The sequence below is a fragment of the Fundulus heteroclitus genome, chromosome 1, assembly GCF_011125445.2.
Source record: "Fundulus heteroclitus isolate FHET01 chromosome 1, MU-UCD_Fhet_4.1, whole genome shotgun sequence".
NCBI classification, from domain to species: domain Eukaryota; kingdom Metazoa; phylum Chordata; class Actinopteri; order Cyprinodontiformes; family Fundulidae; genus Fundulus; species Fundulus heteroclitus.
This window is the reverse complement of record NC_046361.1, coordinates 18,499,664-18,522,868: the sequence shown is the minus strand read 5'-3', so window position 1 is coordinate 18,522,868 and position 23,205 is coordinate 18,499,664. Positions and strand designations below refer to the sequence as shown.

The following is a 23,205-nucleotide window of genomic DNA, read 5'->3' as shown; positions in this document are numbered from 1 at the left end:
TCAGCTTGGTTCAGTAAACTAAATCACAAGTATGGTAGTGGTTAAGAGACGACATAAGATTCTCACAGTAACTGGTGTACTGACCATGGCATCACTGTCCTTGATTGGCCTGCCAATTCCCCTGACCTGAACCCCATAGAGAATTTGTGGGTATTGTGAAGAAGAAGCTGAAAGACACCAGACCCAACAATGCAAATGAGCAAAAGGCCGCTATTGAAGCATCCTGGGCATCCATAACACCTCAGCAATGCCACAGGCTGATTGCCTCCATGCCACGCCGCATTGATGCAGTAATCTGTGCAAAAGGATTCCCAACCAAGTACTGAGTGCATTAATGGACATTTTCAAATGTTTGATTTTGTTTTGTTATAATTTTTTTTTTACTTGGTCTGAGGAAATATTCTAATATTTTGAGATAGGATTTGAGTTTTCTTCAGCTGTAAGCCATAATCAGCGATATTAAAACAATAAAAGGCTTGCGATATTTCAGTTGATTTGTAATGAATCCAGAATGTATGACATTTCATGTTTTTTAATTGCATTACAGAAAATAAAGAACTTTATCACAATATTCTAATTTTCTCAGACAGTCCTGTAGATGCTGGACATCAGACAAAGTTTGAATCTTAATCTCAATTTAATCTTAAAGTGGACATCAGATAAAGTTTGAATCTTAGTCTCAATTTAATCTTAAAGTATGTGCTCATCTGTTTTTGACCACAACAAACCAAGGTGAGTGTTTTTCAAGGCTCAGGAAACCCTGCAGTGTTTCAAGTTAATTAGACGATTCAAGTGATTAGTTGAAAAGCCTACTAGTATACTTTTTCACAATATTCTAATATTTTGAGATAGGATTTTTGAGTTTTCTTCAGCTGTACGCCATAATCAGCGATATTAAAACAATAAAAGGCTTGCGATATTTCAGTTGATTTGTAATGAATCCAGAATGTATGACATTTCATGTTTTTTAATTGCATTACAGAAAATAAAGAACTTTATCACAATATTCTAATTTTCTGAGACAGTCCTGTACAAGGTGTCTAAAAAATCCTTCTGCTTTGTAGTTTGTGGCAAAACAAAAAAGTACCAACATGTTTAGATTGTCTAACAGTCTGCACACAAAACTCCTGACTACAGCATTTTGATAATCAACAGCTTGTATTTACAAAAACAAGTACGTTATTGGAAAAAAAAAAAGAAATGCATGGAAGTTTTAGTCTTCAAATACATTACATCTTGTAATCCTTTAAGGATCTTTGTTCTGAGGGCAAGTATCTAGCAGAGGCGCTTATTAGTGTGGCTTGTTAGCTGCTATGAAGGAACACAGAAATGCATTAACTAGATCCACAGCCTCCCCAGTTTAAGGTTTAGTGTCGGGTTTCTGGTTCTGTAGCGTATCTTACAACAGGCTTTCATATGACCGTAGCAACTAATGTAGAACCGCTGCTCTGATGGGGCTGTCAGCATGCTCTGATGATACAGAGCTGGATGTCTATATCTTATCCATCGTTTTCCAGTTCTAATTAAAAAAAGGCAATACAGTGTCGAGCTGCATCACCGTGGAAGTGCTGAATAAAAGCGTCCGTCTCTCATCCAGATTAACAGTTACCAGCAGCCACCAGCAGGGGGTGAGCAACAGGTATCTGGCTGCTGCTTCCCGTCTGCTGCAGTCCAGATGTGCTGGGAGACGGGTTGAGCCCTCTTGATGTCCACACGTCTAAATGTAAAAAAAACAAAAAAAACAGACATTAACCGAAAGTGATGAAGCTACAGGACTGATCTGATGAGCAGGATGAAGGTAAAACATGCAGGATGTGCCTCGGATCGGTGGAGACTTTCAGCTTTTGGTCACGCAGCCTGACTGTAATGTGTTTTGGTGGGAGTTTAGAGGATAGACCCACACATACAGTAGTGCATTATTAAGTAGAACAAATACTTTTGTTACATATAAAAGTGTAGATTGTCACCCTTGTTTGCAAACTAGCTTAAGGAGAACTTGGCTGAGCTTTGACTAGTGTGATGGCCAAACCCATGGCCACACCTTAAAAGTCTGTACCACACATGCACTTTTCATTTACCAATCAGTATATGCACACTTTAGTTTGGAATAAAACTTTATTCTTAGTTTAAGTACCTGTGTTCTATTTGTAAGCGCGCACATTTAGTTCACTTTTGTACTTAGTCAATTATCCATATCTTTTTTGTGTTTTTGTTGCTAATCATTATTTCTTACCTTCCATGGTGCCTGGGAGTTTGGCCAGACAAAAGATGGCTGCCAGGGCTGAGATCAACTAAATACCGGGGAGGGGAAATTGGACTGTTCCACCTGCTTTCGCTGGAAGGGGGGAATTTGTATTTTACTTTCTTCGTTTTGTATTTCACTTAGGGTTTGTATTTAGAGGTTGTGTGTTTTTCATTGTTCTTAGATTAGTTTATTGCCAAACTCAACTGTACTGCTTTGTTTTGTCATTTGTGAGTGTTTGTTTGGTTTTAATTACCCCTATTGTGTTAGTGGTCTGATCAGCCAGTGTATATATACCCTTGTGTGTCATTTGTTTGTAGGTCAGTTATGTTTGGTTGTGCAGTCAGTTAGTTTGGGCACAGTTTGCTTCAGTTAAAGTTTGTTTTTTTTCTTTTTTGACCTCTTTTAAGACTCTGGAACCCACCATTTTTGTACTTTTGGCTTTTGGGTTAAAAATAAAAAACCCAACTTTTGAATAATTTCCTGTGATTCCTCATGCATTTTTACCTCGGTCCATCACACTAGCCTTGATCAAAACCATCCTAATTAGTCCTCAAACAGGTTTCCCTGCATTCAGCTCCAGATATTTTACCATAAACTCAGACCTACTTGGACATGAAGGTCTCATCTGACCAGACATATTTTGTGTCCCATGCACGGCTTGTGGCGAACTAAAAACAGCGGCTTTATTGCTTTGTCATTCTACCAAAAGGGATATATCTGTAGCCTCGTGAGACCATCCTGATCTCGCGAGGTTTCAAGGTTTCACTCGCAGATCAGTCTGGATACTCTCCGTTAAAGAAAATTTGGAGCCGTTCACCAAACGAACGTCCAATCAGCGTTGGCTTTGAGGCGGGTTGAGGTGTGACGCAACGGGAAGCGCGTCAGTTCAGTCTAAAGAACATGGCGGCTTCAGCCGATGAAACTAGCGTTAGCGCGGCTATCGAGCAAGTTTTATCGGAATTACAGAGTATTTCTCTGGTGAGCTAACGAGCCTTTACCTGCAGCAGCAAGAGTAGCTTGACTTGTGGTTGTGTTTTCGTCGTCGCTCTGTTACGAGCGACGACGAATCTGATTGGTTTATTTCTCCCGTCTATCACCAACATAGGCCAATCAGCTGACCAGTATTTTCGCCCCTTCCCAAAATTACTTCAACGGAAGGTTTCCAGATGGATATGCGGAGCAAATCTATCTGGCGGAGTCAGGTAAATATATCTGTGGACTGCATTACTAATAGTCGTCCTGTCCACAGAAAACACCACCTGAGCAGTCAATCTCCAGAGTTGCTCTGACCAAGGCTCTCCTAGACCCAACCTGTTGGTTTAGGTGGACAGCCATGCCTCCGTAGATCAGACCATACTCTTCCCGTTTTTTTTTAGACACTCTAACTCTGCTTCAAGCTTCTCCACAGCTTTCTCCCTGACCTGCCTGCTGGGTCCCTTGGTCGGCATGGTGCTCTTTATTCAATCATGTTCTGCATCAAACCTCTGGGGCCTTCCCATTACAGCTGGATTCATCCTGAGATTCATTTAGACACGCGTGGAACCATGTGGCCGTACTGTCCTTTATTTCGCCGTATCAGAGCATCAGGTGTGTGTTTGCTGCTCTACGTCACATTTTCCTCCCGTCTTACAATTATATATTACTTTGATCTAAAAACCTGATTGAATAAGTTGAAGTTTGGAACTGCCAGGTTCAGGTTTGAATACTTTTTCAGTTTACTGTATATAAAGATACACTAGTTGCATTAGGGGTGTGCAAAATAATCGTCATGACGATGCATCGCGATTCTAATTTTCGCGATCTCCTGCATCGATTTTTGACGCCAAGTATCGATTATTAATTTAAAAAAATTAACAAATACAATTGCATGAATGGTTGGCGAAAATCAGCCAAAAACAAGTGGAATACAACTTCACTGGTTTAAAGGACCACTGAGGCCATGTAAACGGCACTGATTATCCTTATTTTGTTATTTTAAGTTTTATAAATCCTAAGCACTTTATGTCAGTGTGTCCACTCCAGTAACAGTAATATTTGTTTTCATGGCAATACCTCCAAAAGTCATTTCAATAAATACAGCTATGTATGAATTCAGTTTCTTTCAGACATTTAGCTATGGGGTAAGAGAGCTTTCTAAATAGATTTGTACATAAAAGGATAGTTGTGTCCATATCAGTCAGAAGTTGTGCATAACAAACATTTGTAAACTCATAATAATTTAAATCACATTCAAAAGATACAACATACGGTTTAAACAGTTACAACTTCAATAACTAATAAATACAAATTTCAAGTTTAAATTTGTGCTTTACTCTTTATGAACACAAACAGCAGCGGCTGCTTGAGAATACGGATTTTTTCTTTGAGAATACGAATTCACAACAGTGGTCTGACGTCACGGTTTCCAAGGCTGGTTAATCGAGCACAGAGTGCGAAGATAGGAGCCGCGCATGCGCTCTTCAGACTGACCGTCTCTGAATGCACCGCGGCTGCAGCTTCATTCCAGACAGCGCAGAGCTCACAGTGGTAAGTTAAACACTCCCTTTTCTGCTGCTGCTGTTCTTCAAAAGTACGTTTTCAAATCGTTTGAGGCGAGAACATTATACTTTTAAGCTTCCCTATGTGGCCTGTTTACAGAGTTAGTGCGTAATTTTAATAAAAAGTCCGACGTTGAGCGTCTGTGCCAACTGGTAGGTTTTTTTAAGATTGACAGCTTATTTCCTACTTTTATCTTTAAAAAACAACATTGAGGATGGTATTAAATATGTGATCACGTTGAAATTGTGACTATTTATCTGTAAATAATTAAAATGAAAACATAATTTTTATATATTACTAACAGTAAAGGGAGTAGAGTTAAGCTACTTTGTCTAACCTTCACAGCATTGTTCATTAAGGAAAAGTTATTTCTGTCTGTCCACCTTTACAGCGATTAATCTATAAATTATGTGCAGTTAGTTCAGTTCATTCTTTCAGTGAAATGGTAGAAATACCAGAGAAGGGAAGCCATTATTTACATTTACTACTATACATTTGACCCTTTCTTTCTTGAGAACTATAATAATCTGCATGTTAACCACATATAGTTTTATGGTGTGAAAAGGTGAGAATTGAAAAAAACAATTATGGTAACATTTGGCATTTTTTATTTACAGGAAGAAACAGAAACAAAATATGTGAGGATAAACACTTCTGTGCCAATCCTCCAAATATTTTTTAATGAAGGGGACCTGAAACCAGCCTTCAGGCTAAACAGGGCCACCATCGTCCTCCTCCTTCAGCTGCTGCCCATCCAGAAGGTCCATGGATGGCCACAGGAGATAGAGGTGCTGGTGACCCTCTACTGGCTGGCCTGCGGTGCATCATATAGGGAAACAGCTTGCCAGTAAGATCTCTTACCTTCTTGTCGTTAAATAGAGCCAACAATGACACACAATTGATACATAGATTATATTAATTGGATAGAAGATTAAGACAGATCAGCATATTACCTAAATTACATGTTAATTTTATATTTGGTACAGGTCAAGTGGAGGCACGCTACAACAGGCATCACGCCAAGGCTGATTAACATCATTGAGCGTGTCTTTGGTGGTCTGAAGACACGGTGGCGTTCCATCTTCTTAAGGGTGCTGGAGGTCCGCCCGACGTTTGCCCCAAAAGTAATCGCCGCCTGCTGCATCCTCCACAGTATTAATATAGCAGCAGGTGATCAGCTAGATGAGGAGGTCGACCCAGAGGAGGACGGCCATCCAGCGGCTGAAGACGGAGCTGCTCCAGCTGGCTGCATGTTTAAGTGAACATGACTACACCTGACCTAACGTAGATCAGTTTTAGTCATGTCCACATGCTGCTTCATTTCATTTTTTTCACTACCTGTAACAATACATAAAATAATCAGTGAATTAATTTCCATTCCAACTATTTGTAATTGTATGTTTGTAGGTGTTGTCTATTTGTATAAGATGTTAATAGAAGTTATTTATTTGTTTTAAACCACGTTAGTAACTGGAACAGAATGAAGGTGTAACATATTCAACAAATTAACAAAGTTAAAACATTTGTCTAAAATAAATGTTTGTTTTTTTCATATATTGTTACCATTGTTTTCTTTCCCACTTTCTCTTCTCAATTTTTCGTGTCCTCACTCAGAGGAAACTCACTTAGGAAAAACATTTAAAGAATTTATTTATAGATTTTATATTAGGGCTGGACAATATAGAAAAAAGCATATTGATAAAAAAAATGCATATTGATGGATAGATAATTATCAAAGATTTAAAACCTGGCTCTTATAATATTGCTAAATGACTTAATTTTAATATATCACACACAAACACTCAATCCCAAATAAATTCTTATTTACCCAACATTTTTAACCATAACTGATTTTTTTAAAAGAAAAATAACTCAACTTAAGAGACCTGGGTGATGTTATTAAATACTGACAAAGAATAAACTCAAGTGACCAGCGCTGTTAGAGGAAAAACTTGCGTACCAGAACTTTATATCGCGGATCAAGAGTGGCGAGTTTGAAGCCAGGTTTTTCATGTCCATCACTATAAAGCACGTTACTGCATGCGTGATGTCCTTATGCCGCCAGGACGCTTTGTCATTTTATCACAAAGAACGGAGCCCAGTAGCTGCTGTACCTGCTTTGTTTTGGAAGAACTTCCAGAAGATTCCTAAGAAGATGACGCGGAGCCGCGCGGGGCTAAAACAGCTCGCGCTGCTGCGGTAGTGAGCGACTGAGCGGCTTACGTGATGAAACAAGTTGGTTGCGTTACCAGACTTTGTTTTTACCGGTTCCTTGCAAGTTTTACAAATCACTGGTTTGTTTCTTTCAGACTAGCGAACTAGTAAAACCCCGTTTTGGGACCGTTTCCCCCGCCTCTCCTTTGCTGCGACATATTCACGTGCTCTGTGTTGTGGTTTGAGAGGGCGGCACTTTGTGACGGTGTGCCTGGGTCTGCGATTACGATTGGTCGAGAGGAAGCAGTGACTGTAGCATCAACTAGGTTAAAAGGAAGAAAGGAAAACTGTCTGTATAACCAACTTTTATCGATCCTTTTTTCCCTTATTGTGCCACACGTCTTTCGACTGATATATATTGTTATTAAATTATCGTCCAGCCCTATTTTATATGATGCTGTCATTCTTGGGAGACATTTACAATTTATTCCAGCAATTATTGAGTTAATAAAGCAACACGCGTCAGTCTGATAAACACAAAACAAATAAATCACTCTTTTTTTTTAATTACGCACTAACTCTGTAAACAGGCCACGTAGGGAAGCTTAAAAGTATAATGTTCTCGCCTCAAACGATCTGAAAACGTACTTTTGAACAACAGCAGCAGAAAAGGGAGTGTTTAACTTACCACTGTGATATCTGCGCTGTCTGGAATGAAGCTGCAGCCGCGGTGCATTCAGAGACGGTCAGTCTGAAGAGCGCATGCGCGGCTCCTATCTTCGCACTCTGTGGTCCACTAACCAGCCTTGGAAACCGTGACGTCAGACCACTGTTGTGAATTCGTATTCTCAAAGAAAAAATCCGTATTCTCAAGCAGCCGCTACTGTTTGTGTTCATAAAGAGTAAAGCACAAATTTAAACTTGAAATTTGTATTTATTAGTTATTGAAGTTGTAACTATTTAAACTGTATGTTGTATCTTTTGAATGTGATTTAAATTCTTATGAGTTTACAAATGTTTTTTATGCACAACTTCTGACTAATATGGACACAACTATCCTTTTATGCACAAGTTTATTATGGAACCGCTTTTACCCCATATTTAGCCACTGGTAATGGCTGTATTTTTTTTCTAACAGTGTTCAGTGAAAATATCGCAATGCATCGCATTATTCAAGTATCGTGATGCATTGTGATAGAATCGGATCGTGACTTCTTTGGCAATACCCACCCCTAAGTTGCATTAAATGAAAGAATATTTCAATAGTTTTTGGTGCTATATGGAAAACAGTGGCCATTAAAATCAAAATAAAGATCTATGAGGGTATGGCTATGAAATAGGTTTTTGCATGTATGTTTTCCCTCCAATACAAATGTGAATAAATCATTACTAGATCCAGCAGTGGCCTTTGAAAGCAGGGTTAGTAGAAACTGTAAATCAGCTGTGTGAAGTTAAGCTGCAGGACCACATGGGGCAGCAGAAATAATGAGAAACGAGGATCCTCCTGCTCACGCAACACTCACAGGAGGTCAGGAGCAAAACGGACGAGCTCTTAAAGCAGCGTGATCACACTGAAGGAGTTTAGCTGCGCTTGGGATCATCCTGCACAGAGGGGACCTGCTGTAGCTCCCATTAGCAAATTGTTCTTGATTAAAGCTGCAGCCGCTCAGCTCGGCTCAAAATGAAAAACGGAGTGCTTTGCAGTTGCATATGTGTTGGATTCAATGTTCAGGTCTTAAATTACGTAATGCAAGGTATGGAAACTACCTAAATAAAAAACACAAACCCACCAATATTAACACATTCCCCCCCCCCCCAGCACTTCCAAGCTGTTTATACTTCTGAAACATCCGTCATCTGAAGTCACCTGTTACCTGCAGACTCCATCATAGCTTGTTAACTGATACGGCAACGTATGTGTTGTCCACACCTGCAACGAGAGGAGCGCCCGTCACTCTAAATGCACACACAGGAGGATCCCTGGACATTTTAAAGTGATTGGCAGAAATTAAACTCACAGGTTCTGGTCTCCCGCTCCAATTCAGAGGGCTTCTTCTCCTTGTTACACACCACCTTTGCCACGGTAAAAATAACTATGACAGCTATGACAAACGTCACCCCAGACACGAGCCAGCTGATCACCATGGGGCTCAGCAGCGGGTCGGGATCTGAAAGAGGGAAGGGGGTCATTTCTACGTTTCACTCAGAGTCCCGTGTGCTGCGTTCAGCGCGGCCTCACCCTTAACGGCAAGAGGCAGAGGCTGGCTTTCTCTGGAGACGAAGGTCCGCCCGCCCAGCTGGACCCGGTACAGGCAGTAGTAGTATCCCTCGTTGGCGCTCTGGGCGTTGGGGAAGGTGAACGTGACGGAGCGGGAGGCGGCTGGGAGCGACTGCCGGACCGTGCCGTTGGAGCGCACCAGGCGGAGCTGGAAGGAGGCGCCGGGGTACTGCCGCGGCGTGGAGCAGGTGATGTTAAAACTCTCGCCTTTGATGACGGAGCCGGCCGGCGAGTCGGAGGACGTGTTGTACCAGTGCTGTGGCGTCAAGAGGTCAACTGCCAATAAAAGGAAAAAAATAAAAAAGAGGGAAGGACAAGTAAAACAGAAAGTAAATAAATTATAAATAAAGCTTTTCAGCAGGTGGCGTTACCAGATTTTAACGTGTTTTTATTGTTTTATTTCCTCCTGAAGAAGAGCATCACCTCAGCATGCTGCTGCCACGCCCAGGCTCCACCACTGAGCTATATTATACACTGGAGTGCTGATTTTGCCGAAAAACTGAAGTCACTGGCCGCCATCTTGCTACTCCCGACTCTCACAGAATCCTACAGGATTTGCTTGCAACAACAAGCAGTTTTCTGGCTGTATGAAAACGTTTCACAGGTAATTCTACAGTCAGTGGATGTACTAACACTATCAACTACTAGGAAATTAGGTGCTGAAATATTTTACATGTTATTCATATTAAATATACATATATGTATATGTAAGTATGTGTATATGTATATATGTATATATTTGTATACATATATGTAAATATATGTTTTTGTATATTGTTATATATATATATTTATAAATGTTTTATATATATATTTAAAAAAATAAAATGCTAAATATTTCAGCACATGACTTTCTCAGTACTTGATAGTTTTAGAACATAACATAAAAGTATATGGCATTTGACATTTTAAAAGTTTTAGGGCCCCCCCTGAACATGAGAAAATCATCATTATTTGATGCTGTAGCGCACATATTCCCTCGTTACTGGGGGGAAATAGGGAATACCAATATGGCGGCTGGTGGCTTCAAAGCGACTCGTTCTAACAGCGGGCGATTAGCACTCCAGTGTATAATATAGCTCAGTGGGCTCCACATACACTGCAAAAACGGAACTAAAAATAAGTAATATTTTCTTAAAATGAGTGTGTCTGTCCTTGATTTGAGCAGGTAAATAAGATGATCTGCCAATGGAGTAAGATTTTTGCACTTAAAATAGGAACAGCTCATCTCCAGCATCTTATTTCAAGTGCAGGATGTCTAATTATCTTATTTTAGGGGTGAAAATACTCATTCCATTGGCAGATGATATTATTTACCTGTTCAAATCAAGGACAAAAACACAAATTTTAAGAACATTTTACTTATATTTAGATTCATTTTTGCAGTGTAGGCAGGTTGTGTTCAGGCTAGAGTGCCGTTTTGCTGCCACGCAGCGTCGTGCGTCTGTGAAACCTTGGCGTCATGTTCCCCACGCCGACCGTGGCAAACTGCAAACGGGACATCTTATGTCTGCCTTACTTCGTGCTCGTCTAATACGACTAGATTGAGGAACGCATCGTTCAAAGCAGTGGATCTTTGCTACACTGAGCTACAACGAGCCTCTTGCATGCTTTGCTCATCCATGGTCCCAGTCACGTCATGTAACAACACATATGAGTCACGCTCTCTCCTTTCATGGACGATGAATCAATCTGAGATACTTAAAGCAGAGGAGATCGTTTTTTCCGACACAGCCGTGCTCTCAGCGTCTCATTATTCTCAAACAAAGCTCTCACGCCTTCACAGAACATCCATATTCATGCTATCATTAAATTGGAGCCCATTTCCTGATTGTGCAACTTCAGAAGCAAATTAATCGCACTGGATTTTATTTAGGGGTATCAGGATAAAGGCTAAATTCTGTATAAAATCCCAATAAAACACATAATTGGAGTCTGTCGTTGTTGCAGAACATGTGGAAAAGCCTTCAAGAGAACGTAAGACGGTTCTCTCTTGTTGTGTCTCTGCTCTGTCTTCTCTAACCCCCAGTCGATCGAGGCAGATGATCGTTCATACTGAGCCTGGTTCTGCTGGAGTTTTTCTTTCCACTGTCGCTTCATGCTTGCTCAGTATGAGGGATTGCTGCAAAGCCATGGACAATGCAGACGACTCTCCCTGTAGCTCTACGCTTCTCCAGGAGTGAATGCTGCTTGTGAAGACTTGAGGCAATCAACTGGGTTTCCTTAGATAGGACTTTTTTACCAATCTGTATATAATCTGACCTAATCTGTATAATCTGATTGAATTCGACTTTGTAAAGTGCCTTGAGATGACATGTTTCATGAATTGGTGCTATATAAATAAAATTTAATTGAATTAAAAGCAACATGGTGATGTAAAATTATTAAACAAGAGGGAGAGAGGCGAATACTTACCCACAGTGATGTTAACCGGGTCGCTGGGCGGGGACCTGACCGGCTTCGGGGGGGAACCGCCCTTTATGTCGTACTGGCAGCTGTAGCTGCCCTGCTGGAAAGTTTCTACATCGGACAGAACGAGGCTGACTCTGATCTGGGTGGGGTCGGCGCTCTGCGTGACCAGCGGCGTGTCGACTCCATGCTTGTACAGGTGGACGTTGCTGATGTGGTTGCGCGGCTGAATTCTGCAGTAAAAGTGAACCGACTCCCCGACAGAGAACACGGCGTGGCTGGACCGCACCGTGAGCACGGGCTCCATGAGAGTACCTGAGGGTAAAGCAATCGCAGATTTAATTGCTCGCAGATGAAGCCCGAGGATTACGCATAACCCTTTTAAATCCTCTTTGTCTGACATTAAATCAGACTGAACTGCTCCTGGTTTAGGTCAGTAAGACTTTCCAACAATCCCCAGAACAAAAGCCAAAGACCCTGTAAAGATGCTGGCTGACGCTTGTAATAGTGTCACCATCCAGAGCGACACAACGCTTCACCTACAGCGGCTCAGTCTGAATACCTATCAGGGATTTACCCCCTCACTAACAAATGTTGTAAACATGCATTTGCTGTTTTTAAAGCAATTGAGTATTTGGGGAAAGGTTTAAGTTTATCTTTATTTGATGTAACTTTATGAACTCGTTTTGTTCTCACCACTCTTTTTTTTTTTCCTTTGAGGTCACCTGGTCAGGTGTTGCCATGGAAGCGTGCCCATGAGCAGTGCTAATAAGGACCTGGTGTTGTCAATCAGCCTCATGAGGGAAAATCCATTTTGATTGAGATGGAGGGGAGATGTTTTGTTTTGATTTGTTGAAGTTGAATGTAATTTTTTTGTTTTTCCTCTAGAGGTTTTAATTTAGTTTGTTCCCTAAATAGAAATTTAGTTTTTTAGTTGGTACAGGCTGGTGCTTTAAAAGCTGGGTTGTTTCAATATGGGGGTGTCTGTTTTTTTTGTTTGTCCCTCTGTTGGAGAAAGTGGAATCCCTGCTCCTCTGCTGTATAATTCCCTAAGGTTTTTGCTTTGGCCTGCAAAACCTTACAATAGCCTTATACATCAAGGACTCTAAGACAATAGCGGATGTGCTATGTCCTCTACCGCCGCTGAGGACCCTTAAGGTATCCCACAATCCTTTGCGTGACATGGAGTATTAGCATAGCCCACCTCACGTAAAATCAACAAAAATGTTCGGAGAGAAGAGATTGCACACTTTGTTGTTCGTTTTCATAAGGCTGTAGGCCCGGATGTGACTCTCATCATCCATGTGTGTTTCCGTCACATAACAACGTCGGAGTTAAAGGCTGTTTGAAAACGACACAGCAGTCCGAAGGTCCTTTCCTCCCCACGATAGAGCTCTTACAGTTGACCCCGTGGAAGGCAGAGGAACAGGAGCTAAGAGCTAGGAGCTATTATTCAGATGGAGCCATAGTCTGAAAGGCCCCACAGAGGAGAAGCAGACATTACTCCAAAGTAACCAAAAAGCAAGATTAGGGTATGCAGACGGACGGTGGTGGCAGCACCATTTTAAACCAAGTGTCACTGATTTGGGTTTTTAGCGAGTTGGGTTTTAAATTAGATGGTCAGATCAGAGCAGTTGTTGGATCATGTTTTTTTATCACTTACGGCAGACTGGCAAAAATTTAAATTCTTTCTGTCAAGACAACTGATTGATACAGTAATCCATGCTTTTATATCATCCCGCCTGGATTACTGTAACAGGCTCTATGTTAGAGAGTATCAGTCTTTGCTTTCTCGTCTACAGCGGGTTCACAACGCTGCTGTGCGTCTTTTAGCAGGCACTCCAAAAACAGAGCATATTACCCCTATTCTGGCCTCACTCATTGGCTCCCAGTGCATTTTAGAGTTAATTTTAAAATTCTTATCTTCATTTTTAAGCGTTTGAACGACCTTGCCCTGCTGTACCTCTCTGAGCTTCTTCATCCCTGTTCGCCCTCTCGGCCCCTCAGGTCAGCTGAACTGCGTCTCCTGGAGGCACCGAGGTCTAAAAGGAAGCTCAGAGGGAGCAGGGCCTTTTCTATTGTTGGTCCTTAATTATGGAATAACCTGCCTCTGCACATAAGAGAGGCTTCTTCACTGCCCACCTTTAAAACTCGCCCTAACACCTACTTTTATTCTTTGGCTTTTACCGCTAGAGAGACTTAGTGTTTGTTTTAAATTGGTTTCATTGTTCTGTTTTATGCATTATCTTTTTATTTTTGTTTTTTTAAGAGATGTTTTTTTAATTTGTAGCAATTTACATCACTTTGTTTCAGCCATTGGCAGTTTTTAAGTGCTTTATAAATAAAGATACGGTGTGGTATGTGTGGATGTTTTGTTACAGAATGGATCGGTTAGGTACGTAAAGCAAAATCTCAAGTCCTCAGCCAGGAAGTTAAAGTTAGTTTTAAATGAACACAGATACAGTAACACTAGCTACAAAGTGGCTAAAAGGTCAAGTCCTTTTTTTTTTTGGAGAGACCATCACAAAGCCCTGATCTCATTCTCGCTAAACTTGCAGGAAAATCTGAACGGTTGTGTGGGAGACGAGCAGCCTACATACCTGACTCGCTTACACCAGTTCTGTCTGGGGGAATGGGCCAAAGTTAGAGCAAACATTTGCTAGGTTAGGTAGCCACGCCGTTTGACCTAAGTCACTCAGTTAAAAAGTAAATCTGCCAAATAATCAAAGAAATGTATGTTATTCTAGTGTTTTAGCCCTAACTGACCTAAAAGAGAAAAAGTTTAGTCTGATTTAACGCCAGACCGTGAGAGGACACACGCTGAGTCTTTTCATACCGTCTATGTAAACATCTGGGTTCTGGTTGCAGATGTCCTGAGCATCTTTGAACAGAAAGTGGTCCCTTTGAAGTTTATTTTTTTAAGCGAACAATGAACCACAGCAGCCATGTCATCTAATGTGTTTACATCTGTTAAACGGCCCACGGTCTCACCTGAGCATTTCACGGCGGCATTATTCTGATGGGAGCAAATGGAGAGCCTGTTAATGAAGAAGTTACAGTGAATCAGACTGGATTCGTGTCCACTGCAATGGACGGAGGTCAGAGTGATCGCTCCGCCGCCGTCTGGGTCCAGCTCGGCTCCGTAAGAGATGGACTCAGCGATGCCGCAGCCAAGCTCCGCGCACACCACATTCGCCGCCCGCAGGTCCCAGCCATCGCCGCAGACAGTCTCCCACTTCTCGTGAAGGCTTAATTCTACTGTACCGGAACAGTGGTGATCCCCGTTCTGTACTCTCACCCCACCTGTGGATCAGGGAGAACCCATTTAGAGACGTGGGCTGCGGTAAAGGAAGCGGATGCATCAATCCCAGACTCACCATAGGCGCCACCGTCAAAATCTCCTACTCCGTCGCACAGAACAGCCAACAGGCCTACAGGGGGGGGGGGGAAACAAAGTAAACAAGCTGACCACAGAAAACATTTGTGGCCATTTCGTTATCGTTTGACGAGTCCTGAAGTTACTTGCGGCAACTTTAGCGCCATTATTTGTCTAGAACTAGGGTGAGCCTAAAGAGTTTAAGCCAAACCTTTGGCAATAAAACTTTAAATTGGTCCCGTCAGCTTGAATGTGAGCAAATTTCTCTCAACAGAGACCCTCTAAGGCACAGGTGTCAAACTCAAGGCACGCGGGCCAAATCTGGCCCTTCAAGGTAAATTATCCGGCCCTCGAGAGCCAAAAAAAAAAGGCATATATCCTTTTATAGTGTATAAAGTGTCTAAAATTGTGCCTCCTGTAAGTGTAACTCACCCCAATATCAACTTTTTTTTGCAGATAAACTGTATAAACTGCGCCTAAGAGTGCTACTTTTATGTTACTGTGCGTTTTTTATACTACTGTGTGAACTGGAATGAAATTATGAAATGAAAAGTATCGTCTCTACATATACAAGCGGCCCTTTTAATGACTTAATGATGCCAAAGTGGCCGCATATAGAAATTAGTTTGACACCCCTGCTCTAAGGTATCTCAATAAAGCTGGAAATTTACCTATTCAGGGTTCCTTTATTGTCCATCCATGAGGCCCAGTCTGATCTCTCTAAGCGCAGTTTACTGTGTTGATGTGTAAAACAAAACAAAGCGCCAAGCTCCCCTCCAGTCCGAGAGGTGAATTTTAATGTCACATTTTTAATAATGCACCTGGTGAGTGTCCAAATTTAGTTTCCCTTTTGATCTAATAAACTATATTTGAATTGAGTAGAAACAGCAGCTGTAGGTATCTCTGGCGTCCCTGTTTTCTACCCTGGATCCGTTTGATCATGACCCACAGCATTTTGTCTCCACATGCAGGAAGAGAGTTTGGTCCTTACAGCCGGCATTAACTATCCTTAATTTATTACTTTGCAGTTAAACGTTTATTTGATACTAGGATTAATATGTTACATAACTACATGAAATTCAGTTAACAGCTAAAAAATGTTTTTAACACCAGCAATCTAAATTGAGATCGGATCGAACTGAATGGAAAAGAATCGATTCCAAATCTTGAGAATCGAAATCAAAGCTTGAAATTTTAAATCGATACCCAGCCGTACTTCCAAGGGTAAAAATCTAAATACTATGGAGAAACTCTAGTTCAGCTCAATTGTATTTAAATAACACCAATGCACAACACAGGTATTGTTTCTCATTAGTCACGGGTTAAAGTCCTGGCTCTTTGAAGTACTAATGCATGTTTTACAGCCTCTGGTTATTTGTTAAACGATAAACAACCGTCTTTTTATCCTGACCGATCTGCACATAAGAAGTCACTCCTTCAGCTATACACCTTTTGTAGTCATGGCTATCGCTACACCACTTATGCTTGTTTGTTTTAATCCACATTTATTGGATCATCTTTGATCATCTGGACCTTCTTAAAGATGTTAATCTTGATAGTTTATCTTTAATTGTAAGAGTGGGACACCAATAAATACCAGAAAGTTGGGGTGGGCGATATAGACTTTACATTTTATCATGATATATTATTGTTGTACTATTTAATAAAATATTTAAGTAATGCTAAAAGACTATCACCAGCTTCTTGTAGTCTTTTAGGTAATTTCTTGGTTTTGGCCTAATGTTAATTATTGTCCCATAAACACATATTCTGGCCTTAAAAAACACATTTAATCATGTAACAAATATTGAAACAAAATTTGAAATATGTTTCCTCTGGACACCTGTTAAATGTGATTTGCTCCAGCAGAGCATCAATAAACCAACAGTGGAGAAAATAGCAAAAATAACAACACAGACAGTTTGTGGCTGTCTCAGACATTACTAATTGGAATTTATTGCTGTCAAGATAAACCCAAACTCTTATGATAAAAAATATGATAAAGGCCCAGTCCTACCAGAAAGAGAGGTACTTTTTATTCCATAACAGATGAATGGACTTATTTGAATTTTTTAATTTTTTTGTCACAAGCCCAGATTATTACCCTGCCTCCACCATGTTTGACTGTTTTATATGATATCTGTGCAAAGATCTTGTGTTTAATTTTCAACAAACGTGGAGCGTCACATTAAAGGGGACATATGCAAAATCTACTTTTTTTAGCCGTTTACATTTTGTTATGTATTTGGAATCTCTAGGAGTCCAGATGATGTGAATGTAGTCGGTCCAGGAGCTGCCTAGACATCTTTATATTTTGTTTGGGTCATATGGGTGACGTGCCTCATTTGCATTTAAAGCGACCACAACAAAACAAGTTGTTCAACACAAGGGAGGCTGTGCTGTGGGGAAACAATAACAATGAGGAATTCATACCAAAACATTGCAGTTCCACTTTGCACAAACCACAGCTGAATGATTTCAATGAGAAAGGGAAGGATTGTAATAAACAATATGTCCCCTTTAAGGGCAAACAGGTCTTTTTTTTTTATTGTTTATTCCACAAGGATTTCTCCAAACATTGATCAGTCTGGCCAGGTGAATTTTCTGGGACGTCTGTTGTCAACAATCTTAAATATTTTCCAAATGTAAATAATACTTCTCGCTGAAGAATTTCAATTTGTTTGGACGTGGCTAACACACAGCATCTCCATTTGGAGTTTGTTTTAGTTCAATAAATACTGAGCGCAGAATGTGCCTCATAGGCATTTAGCCCAATTCATTCCATTGATTTGAGAAAATTAAAAGAAGATGCCGGCTCACGCAGAGCCGGGGTCCGCTGCAGGTTTCTTTCTGATTTAAAGTGCCATGTTCCTTTCCACCGTCGCCATATGCATGCTCGGTATGAAGGGTTGCTGCAAAGCGATTAAATTTACACTAATTCAGGAAGTTGACTCAATCGCCTGGGTTTCCTGAAAACAGCTCTTTTTGCATATAAATTGAAACATTTGTCAAGGAAATTACATGTTTTGCTTATTAACACAACCTAAAATGAGCTTCATGGATGATGGATCTGGTAAAAACCAGATCGTTGTTATAATGTCCTGACTTTTCAAACCCTCAAACTGGAAAATAATAGTTACGATTAATTAATCTTGAATGATTAAAACGAAGAACACAACAGCACTGTACTCCGTTTTCACACGTGTGAATAATCTACATGCAACTTTTACGTACACAACTTCAAATTTTTAAAATTACAACTTAAAAAAAAAACATGAGTTAATTAAAAGAAGAAGAAAAAAAAAACACCACAGCGTGAGTTTTCGTGCGTTTTAACAACAAAGCCCAAACGTTCTCCGGTCTCGTTGCATAATCCCAAGCATCGCGATACTAGCGAACAACCGCCGCTGCTGCTGCTGTACCTGTAAAAATGGCACCGAGGAATCCAAGCATTGTTCCCTCAGCCTCCCATCAGACGCCCGGGCTGTCGTCCTGCTGATGGAGCCGCTGACAGATGCTGAAAAACATCCGCTAACCCGGAGCAGCAGCGGAGCAGCAGCGGGGAAGAGGAGCTAGCAGCTAGCCGAAGGAGCCCCCACCCCGGCGGCGGCTGGCGCTAGCTTAGAGGCGCTGTCCGACTAAACCATGCCATTTATTAACCAACAAACACGGCGCTGAGCTAAAAAGGAGTTGGGGGGCTTTGGGCTGTCACTCTCATCTGCTTTTGACACTCTCCGAGCCGCGGTGCTCTTCCATACACCCCAGCGGCAGACAGAGGTCACCACAAGCCGCAGCATGGAGCTCGGAGATTCCGACCTCCCAGCTTCCGGAGGCTCGGCACGCAAGGGGGCGTGGCTTCAAATTCCAAGCGATTACATAAGCGTCGCCTTAATAATGTTATTATTTTTATATTAGCTACGCGGCAGCTGTCAGACTAATTTAGTTGTTGGCTATTAGAATATGGAAACATAACATGTCAATCGCGGTAACATGGTGTTAACCTTGCATTACCTTTCCTTAAAATGCATTAAAGACCTGGTGTGGCTGTATCAACACTCCAGACCACTAAGATCTTCTGGTTCTGGTCTACTCTGCATACCTAGAACCAGAATCAAACATGGAGAAGCAGCATTTAGTTCCTACGCTCCACAAATCTGGAACAAACTTCCAGAAAACTGCAAAACAGTCGAAACACTGAGCTCTTTTACATCAAGACTGAAAACCTACCTGTTCACAGCTGCTTTAGATCCATAATAACAGGAACATTGACCAGCTTATCTGATGTGTATTGATGTTTTTCACCTGATACAATCCAATGGTTGTTACTGTTCCCACAACAGGTGACCGTTTCAATATGTTTGCTTTTTCTGTTTTCAGGATGTAAAGCACTTTGAACCGCCTTGTTGCTGAAATGTGATATACAAATAAACTTGACTTGCCTGCAAGCTGAATTCTATTTGTGTTTGTACGTTGACAAACACACGAGCACAGAGAGAGTGCAACACGTCATCAACCTGGCTGGGCAAGTTAACATATTCTAAATACATGACTTGAAATTAAACAGCTAAAGTTATGTTTAAAGAATACATGATTCGACAAAGCCAAAATATAACTTAGGCCCTTTGCAAACGCAGGCCGCAAAATAATTTCCTTCAGGTCAATCAGGACAAAACTGAAGTTTTAGTTGTAGACGCCCCCCCTCTCAAACACTGGTAATGAATCCTTTAGATCAGGTCAAAACCCTCCCCGTCATATTTGATGCAAACACCAGTTTCACTAACATTAACATGTGCTTAATCATGTGAAGAACAGTCCCAGAGAGAGACAGCGATTCTCCAGTTCACTCCAATTAAGAGATAGTCGGAGATTATTGTGACGCCTTGCTTCCTGCTCTTCCTAAAATAACTCCTAGCTCCGTTACAGCAGGACTCAGCTGCAAGAACGCTGACGAGGACCAGAAAGCGAGCTCACGTCACACCCAGCTTAAATTCCCAGCGTTGGCTTCCTGTCACATCTAGAACTGAGGGATTTTAAGGTACCCTCACCAGTATTTAAAACTCTCAGCAGTCTTAATCCTCAGCCTCTGTCAGTGATTGATCTTCTCTCACTTTTAATTCTAATTTTACTGTTGTTTTCAATATAATTATTTTGGGTTAATTTAACTCTTTGTCTGATCTGATTATTGTGTGTGCCTCTAGAGTTCAGATCTGTCTTTCTGTTTTTAGCCTCTGTAAAGCACTTTGTGTTGCACCTGATGATGTGGGCTCTGTGGACAAGGTTTGCATGATTTAAAGGTTTGTGTTTAATAACACTGAGTCAATCTCTTTAATCAGTTCTGGTTGTAAAACTTACTCAAATGGCCACTTTCAATTTTTACATTTTGTCCTGTCTCTTGTCGTTCATGTACATTTCTGCTTTTTTAGACGCGTTGGGTCTGAAATCAGAACCTGCATTCACAAATCATGATGCTGAAAACGCAAAGCAGTGCATAAATGTGAAGTTGGAGAAGAATTATGCATTTGATATTAATGGATCCATGAAATCTGTGGCATGCATTTTGTATTCAGCACCCTTTACTTTAACCCCTTAAATAAAATGCAGTGCAACAAAGTGCCATCAAGTCACCTAGTTCATAATTAGAGTCCACATATGTCAATAAATTAGAATATTATTGAAAAAGCACAATTAATTGAATAACTCTATTCACTTAGTGAAATGCATTGTATAGATTAGTTACATACGGATGGATGTTTTCCAGCCTTTGTTTCTGTTTATGATGATTTTCCACCTACAGCTGATGAAAGTAAAACATCAGACCACTAAAAAAATATTTTTGAGACAGGATACCCGGTTAAAGGTTGTTCAAAGGTTGCTTTTGGTCTGACAAATCTCCCTAGAATGCATATTCTAGTTAATTGAATATACAGCTGCTCTGTGAAGTTCATTTATATACGTAGCAGTATTCATGCACAAGGTTTGTAAAATGCTTGGTCGAGAAGAAATTAACAGAAACAAGAGACTCACATTAAAAAAAAAAACTTAGAAAGAACAATAGTTAAAAATTAAGGAACACATAAAAAGAAAAAGATCTTAAAACGCAAATAACAAAAATAAAAAGCAATGGCATGATATAATTTTTTTTATCAAGGTATATATGACCTTTTTGAGAAAGCTCCTTTAATTCACGACTTATTAATAGGAGTATTCCCCTAAAGGTCAAAGGCCAACGGTTTCTGCACATCTCAGGCTTTTAGGGAGTTGGTTGCAGAGCTGAGGAGCACAGAAGCTAAATGCTGCCTCCTCATGTTTAGTTCTGGTCCTGGAAACACTGAGTGAGCAGGTCTGTGATGACCAGCAACTCTTAAATGTATTTAGGCCCAATTAGAGCCAACTTGTCTTTAACTGGTGATTTCAAGCTGTTTAAAGAACATTAGAGAGGAAAAAACAGAATCATGAAGACCAATGAACACAACAGAGAGACTGGGGAGAAAGTTGTAGAGAAGTTTAAAGCAATAAGTCTCAAAAAGCAATAAGTCCATCATGTGAAAATTAAAATAGTAACAAAACTGCTATCAGAGAAGTAGCCAAGAACATGACGGACAGTAACGCTGCAGGAGCTGTTTGCTGTGCACTTTGCAAATGTGGTCTTTATGGAAGACTAGCAAGACGTCAGTGTGGAAATAAAGCCATAAGAAGTCCCACATGCAGTCCGCCACTATCTTTGTAGGGAACACGATGAACATGTGGAATACAATGCACTGGTCAGGTGAGGCCTGCATGCAAAGTGTTATTTGTGCCAAAAAAAAGAAAAGAAAACTACCACTGGACGTAAGGCTGAACACAAGAACCTCCTTTGTGAAATATGCTGGCAACAATTTGCTGAGGGGGATGCTTTTCTTCAAGGGGAGTGATCTGAGGCATAGGTTAAAGATCAGTTCTGGGAAGAAAAAAACTGTCAGAGAGAATAAAGCAAAGATTTGGTTCCTCTTCCTGCAGGACAATGACTCTAAAAATACAGCAGCAATGGAGTGGTTTACATTAAAACCTGTTTAAGGATTGGACTGGACCAGTCAAAATCCAGAGTTAAATCCTAGAGAATATGCAGCATCATCACAGACATCGCAGGTCTCTATCCAGCCTCCAGATGTGCTGAGCTGGTGGGAATGTACATCCAGAGACTGTGGCTGCAGCAAAAGGTGGTTATGCAAATTAATTAAGGGTTAAAATATAGGAATTAATTCATCTTTTTCATTAATTTCACCATCATCCTCCACATTGAGCACACTAAATCCCATTCAAATGGATTCAAGCGTGTGGCCATAGTGTGAAAGAGCTCAAGGGGTAGGAATACTTTTGCACATTTTCTGAAAAAAGAAATAAATAAAACATATAAATCAGCATGAACAAAAAAACAGAGCAACGTGTCCTCATCAGGCATGCATCAGCGAGATAAAACAGGGCGTGCTCTTCTCACGGCTGCTGCATGTTTGGACCTGGACGTCGTTTCAGTTTTAGTTTTGCTCAGACCCGTCATCAGTGAGCTGGAACGTTGTGAGGAGTAAACACCTACAGGACTGTTGGCAGGCTCCTGGTCCAAGCAGCCTTAGTAAATGTGTAATTATAGGCCCATCCCTCTGTCTCACTAACCTGTTATGTAAGAAGTCTAACTTTCATATGATGTATTTTTATTTAACATTGCTGCTCAACATCCCTGATGTTATGGTTCACTGGAGCCAACTTTTGCATACATTTAGCAAAGATGTTTAAAAAAACATTTTGCACAGAACGTAAATCCTGTGCAGATCCAACAGACTCAGCTTTGTATGTCACTACTTCAGGGACATGAATGATTATGTTATGTCAACAGGCTATGTTGTCAGTAACTGCAAAAAAAAAAAAAAAAAAAAAGGTGTAAAAATCCAGCGGCATCAAGTGACTGTGGAGGGATTTATGTCCAAGTAGAGTTTATTGTTGTGGGGTAATCTCCATCCTCTAGTGCACAGGTGTCAAACTCAAGGCCCGCGGGCCAAATCCGGCCCCTTGAGGCAATTTATCTGGCCCTCAAGAGCCAAAAAAGGCATATAATGTCTTAAAGTAGAGGCATCCTGCCAGTAGATGTCAGTTTTCCCACAACACATTAAAACAACCCAGAAATGTCCAAAAAGAGAAAAAGTGATGCAGAATGAGTAGAGTTTAAACTTTAAC

The 23,205-nt window shown here is 40.8% G+C and overlaps 1 protein-coding gene across 2 annotated transcripts; it reads right to left on the bottom strand.

The window, feature by feature from the left end:
* Window positions 1-963: 963 nt before the first annotated feature.
* si:ch211-150o23.3 lies at window positions 964-18,816 on the bottom strand. 2 transcript variants are annotated; one of them, XM_036136899.1, is made up of 8 exons: window positions 18,423-18,816; window positions 15,002-15,055; window positions 14,616-14,927; window positions 11,631-11,939; window positions 9,177-9,491; window positions 8,956-9,105; window positions 8,805-8,867; window positions 964-1,717 (listed from the first exon to the last, which is right to left on the bottom strand). In XM_036136899.1, exons 1-7 carry the CDS (start codon window positions 18,451-18,453, stop codon window positions 8,824-8,826), a joined length of 1,215 nt encoding a protein of 404 aa, XP_035992792.1. In that variant the 5' UTR covers window positions 18,454-18,816; the 3' UTR covers window positions 964-1,717; window positions 8,805-8,823. The 2 variants fall into 2 exon arrangements, with proteins under 2 accessions (XP_035992792.1, XP_012726111.2); XM_012870657.3 differs by having other exon boundaries at window positions 8,812-8,867.
* Window positions 18,817-23,205: the final 4,389 nt, after the last annotated feature.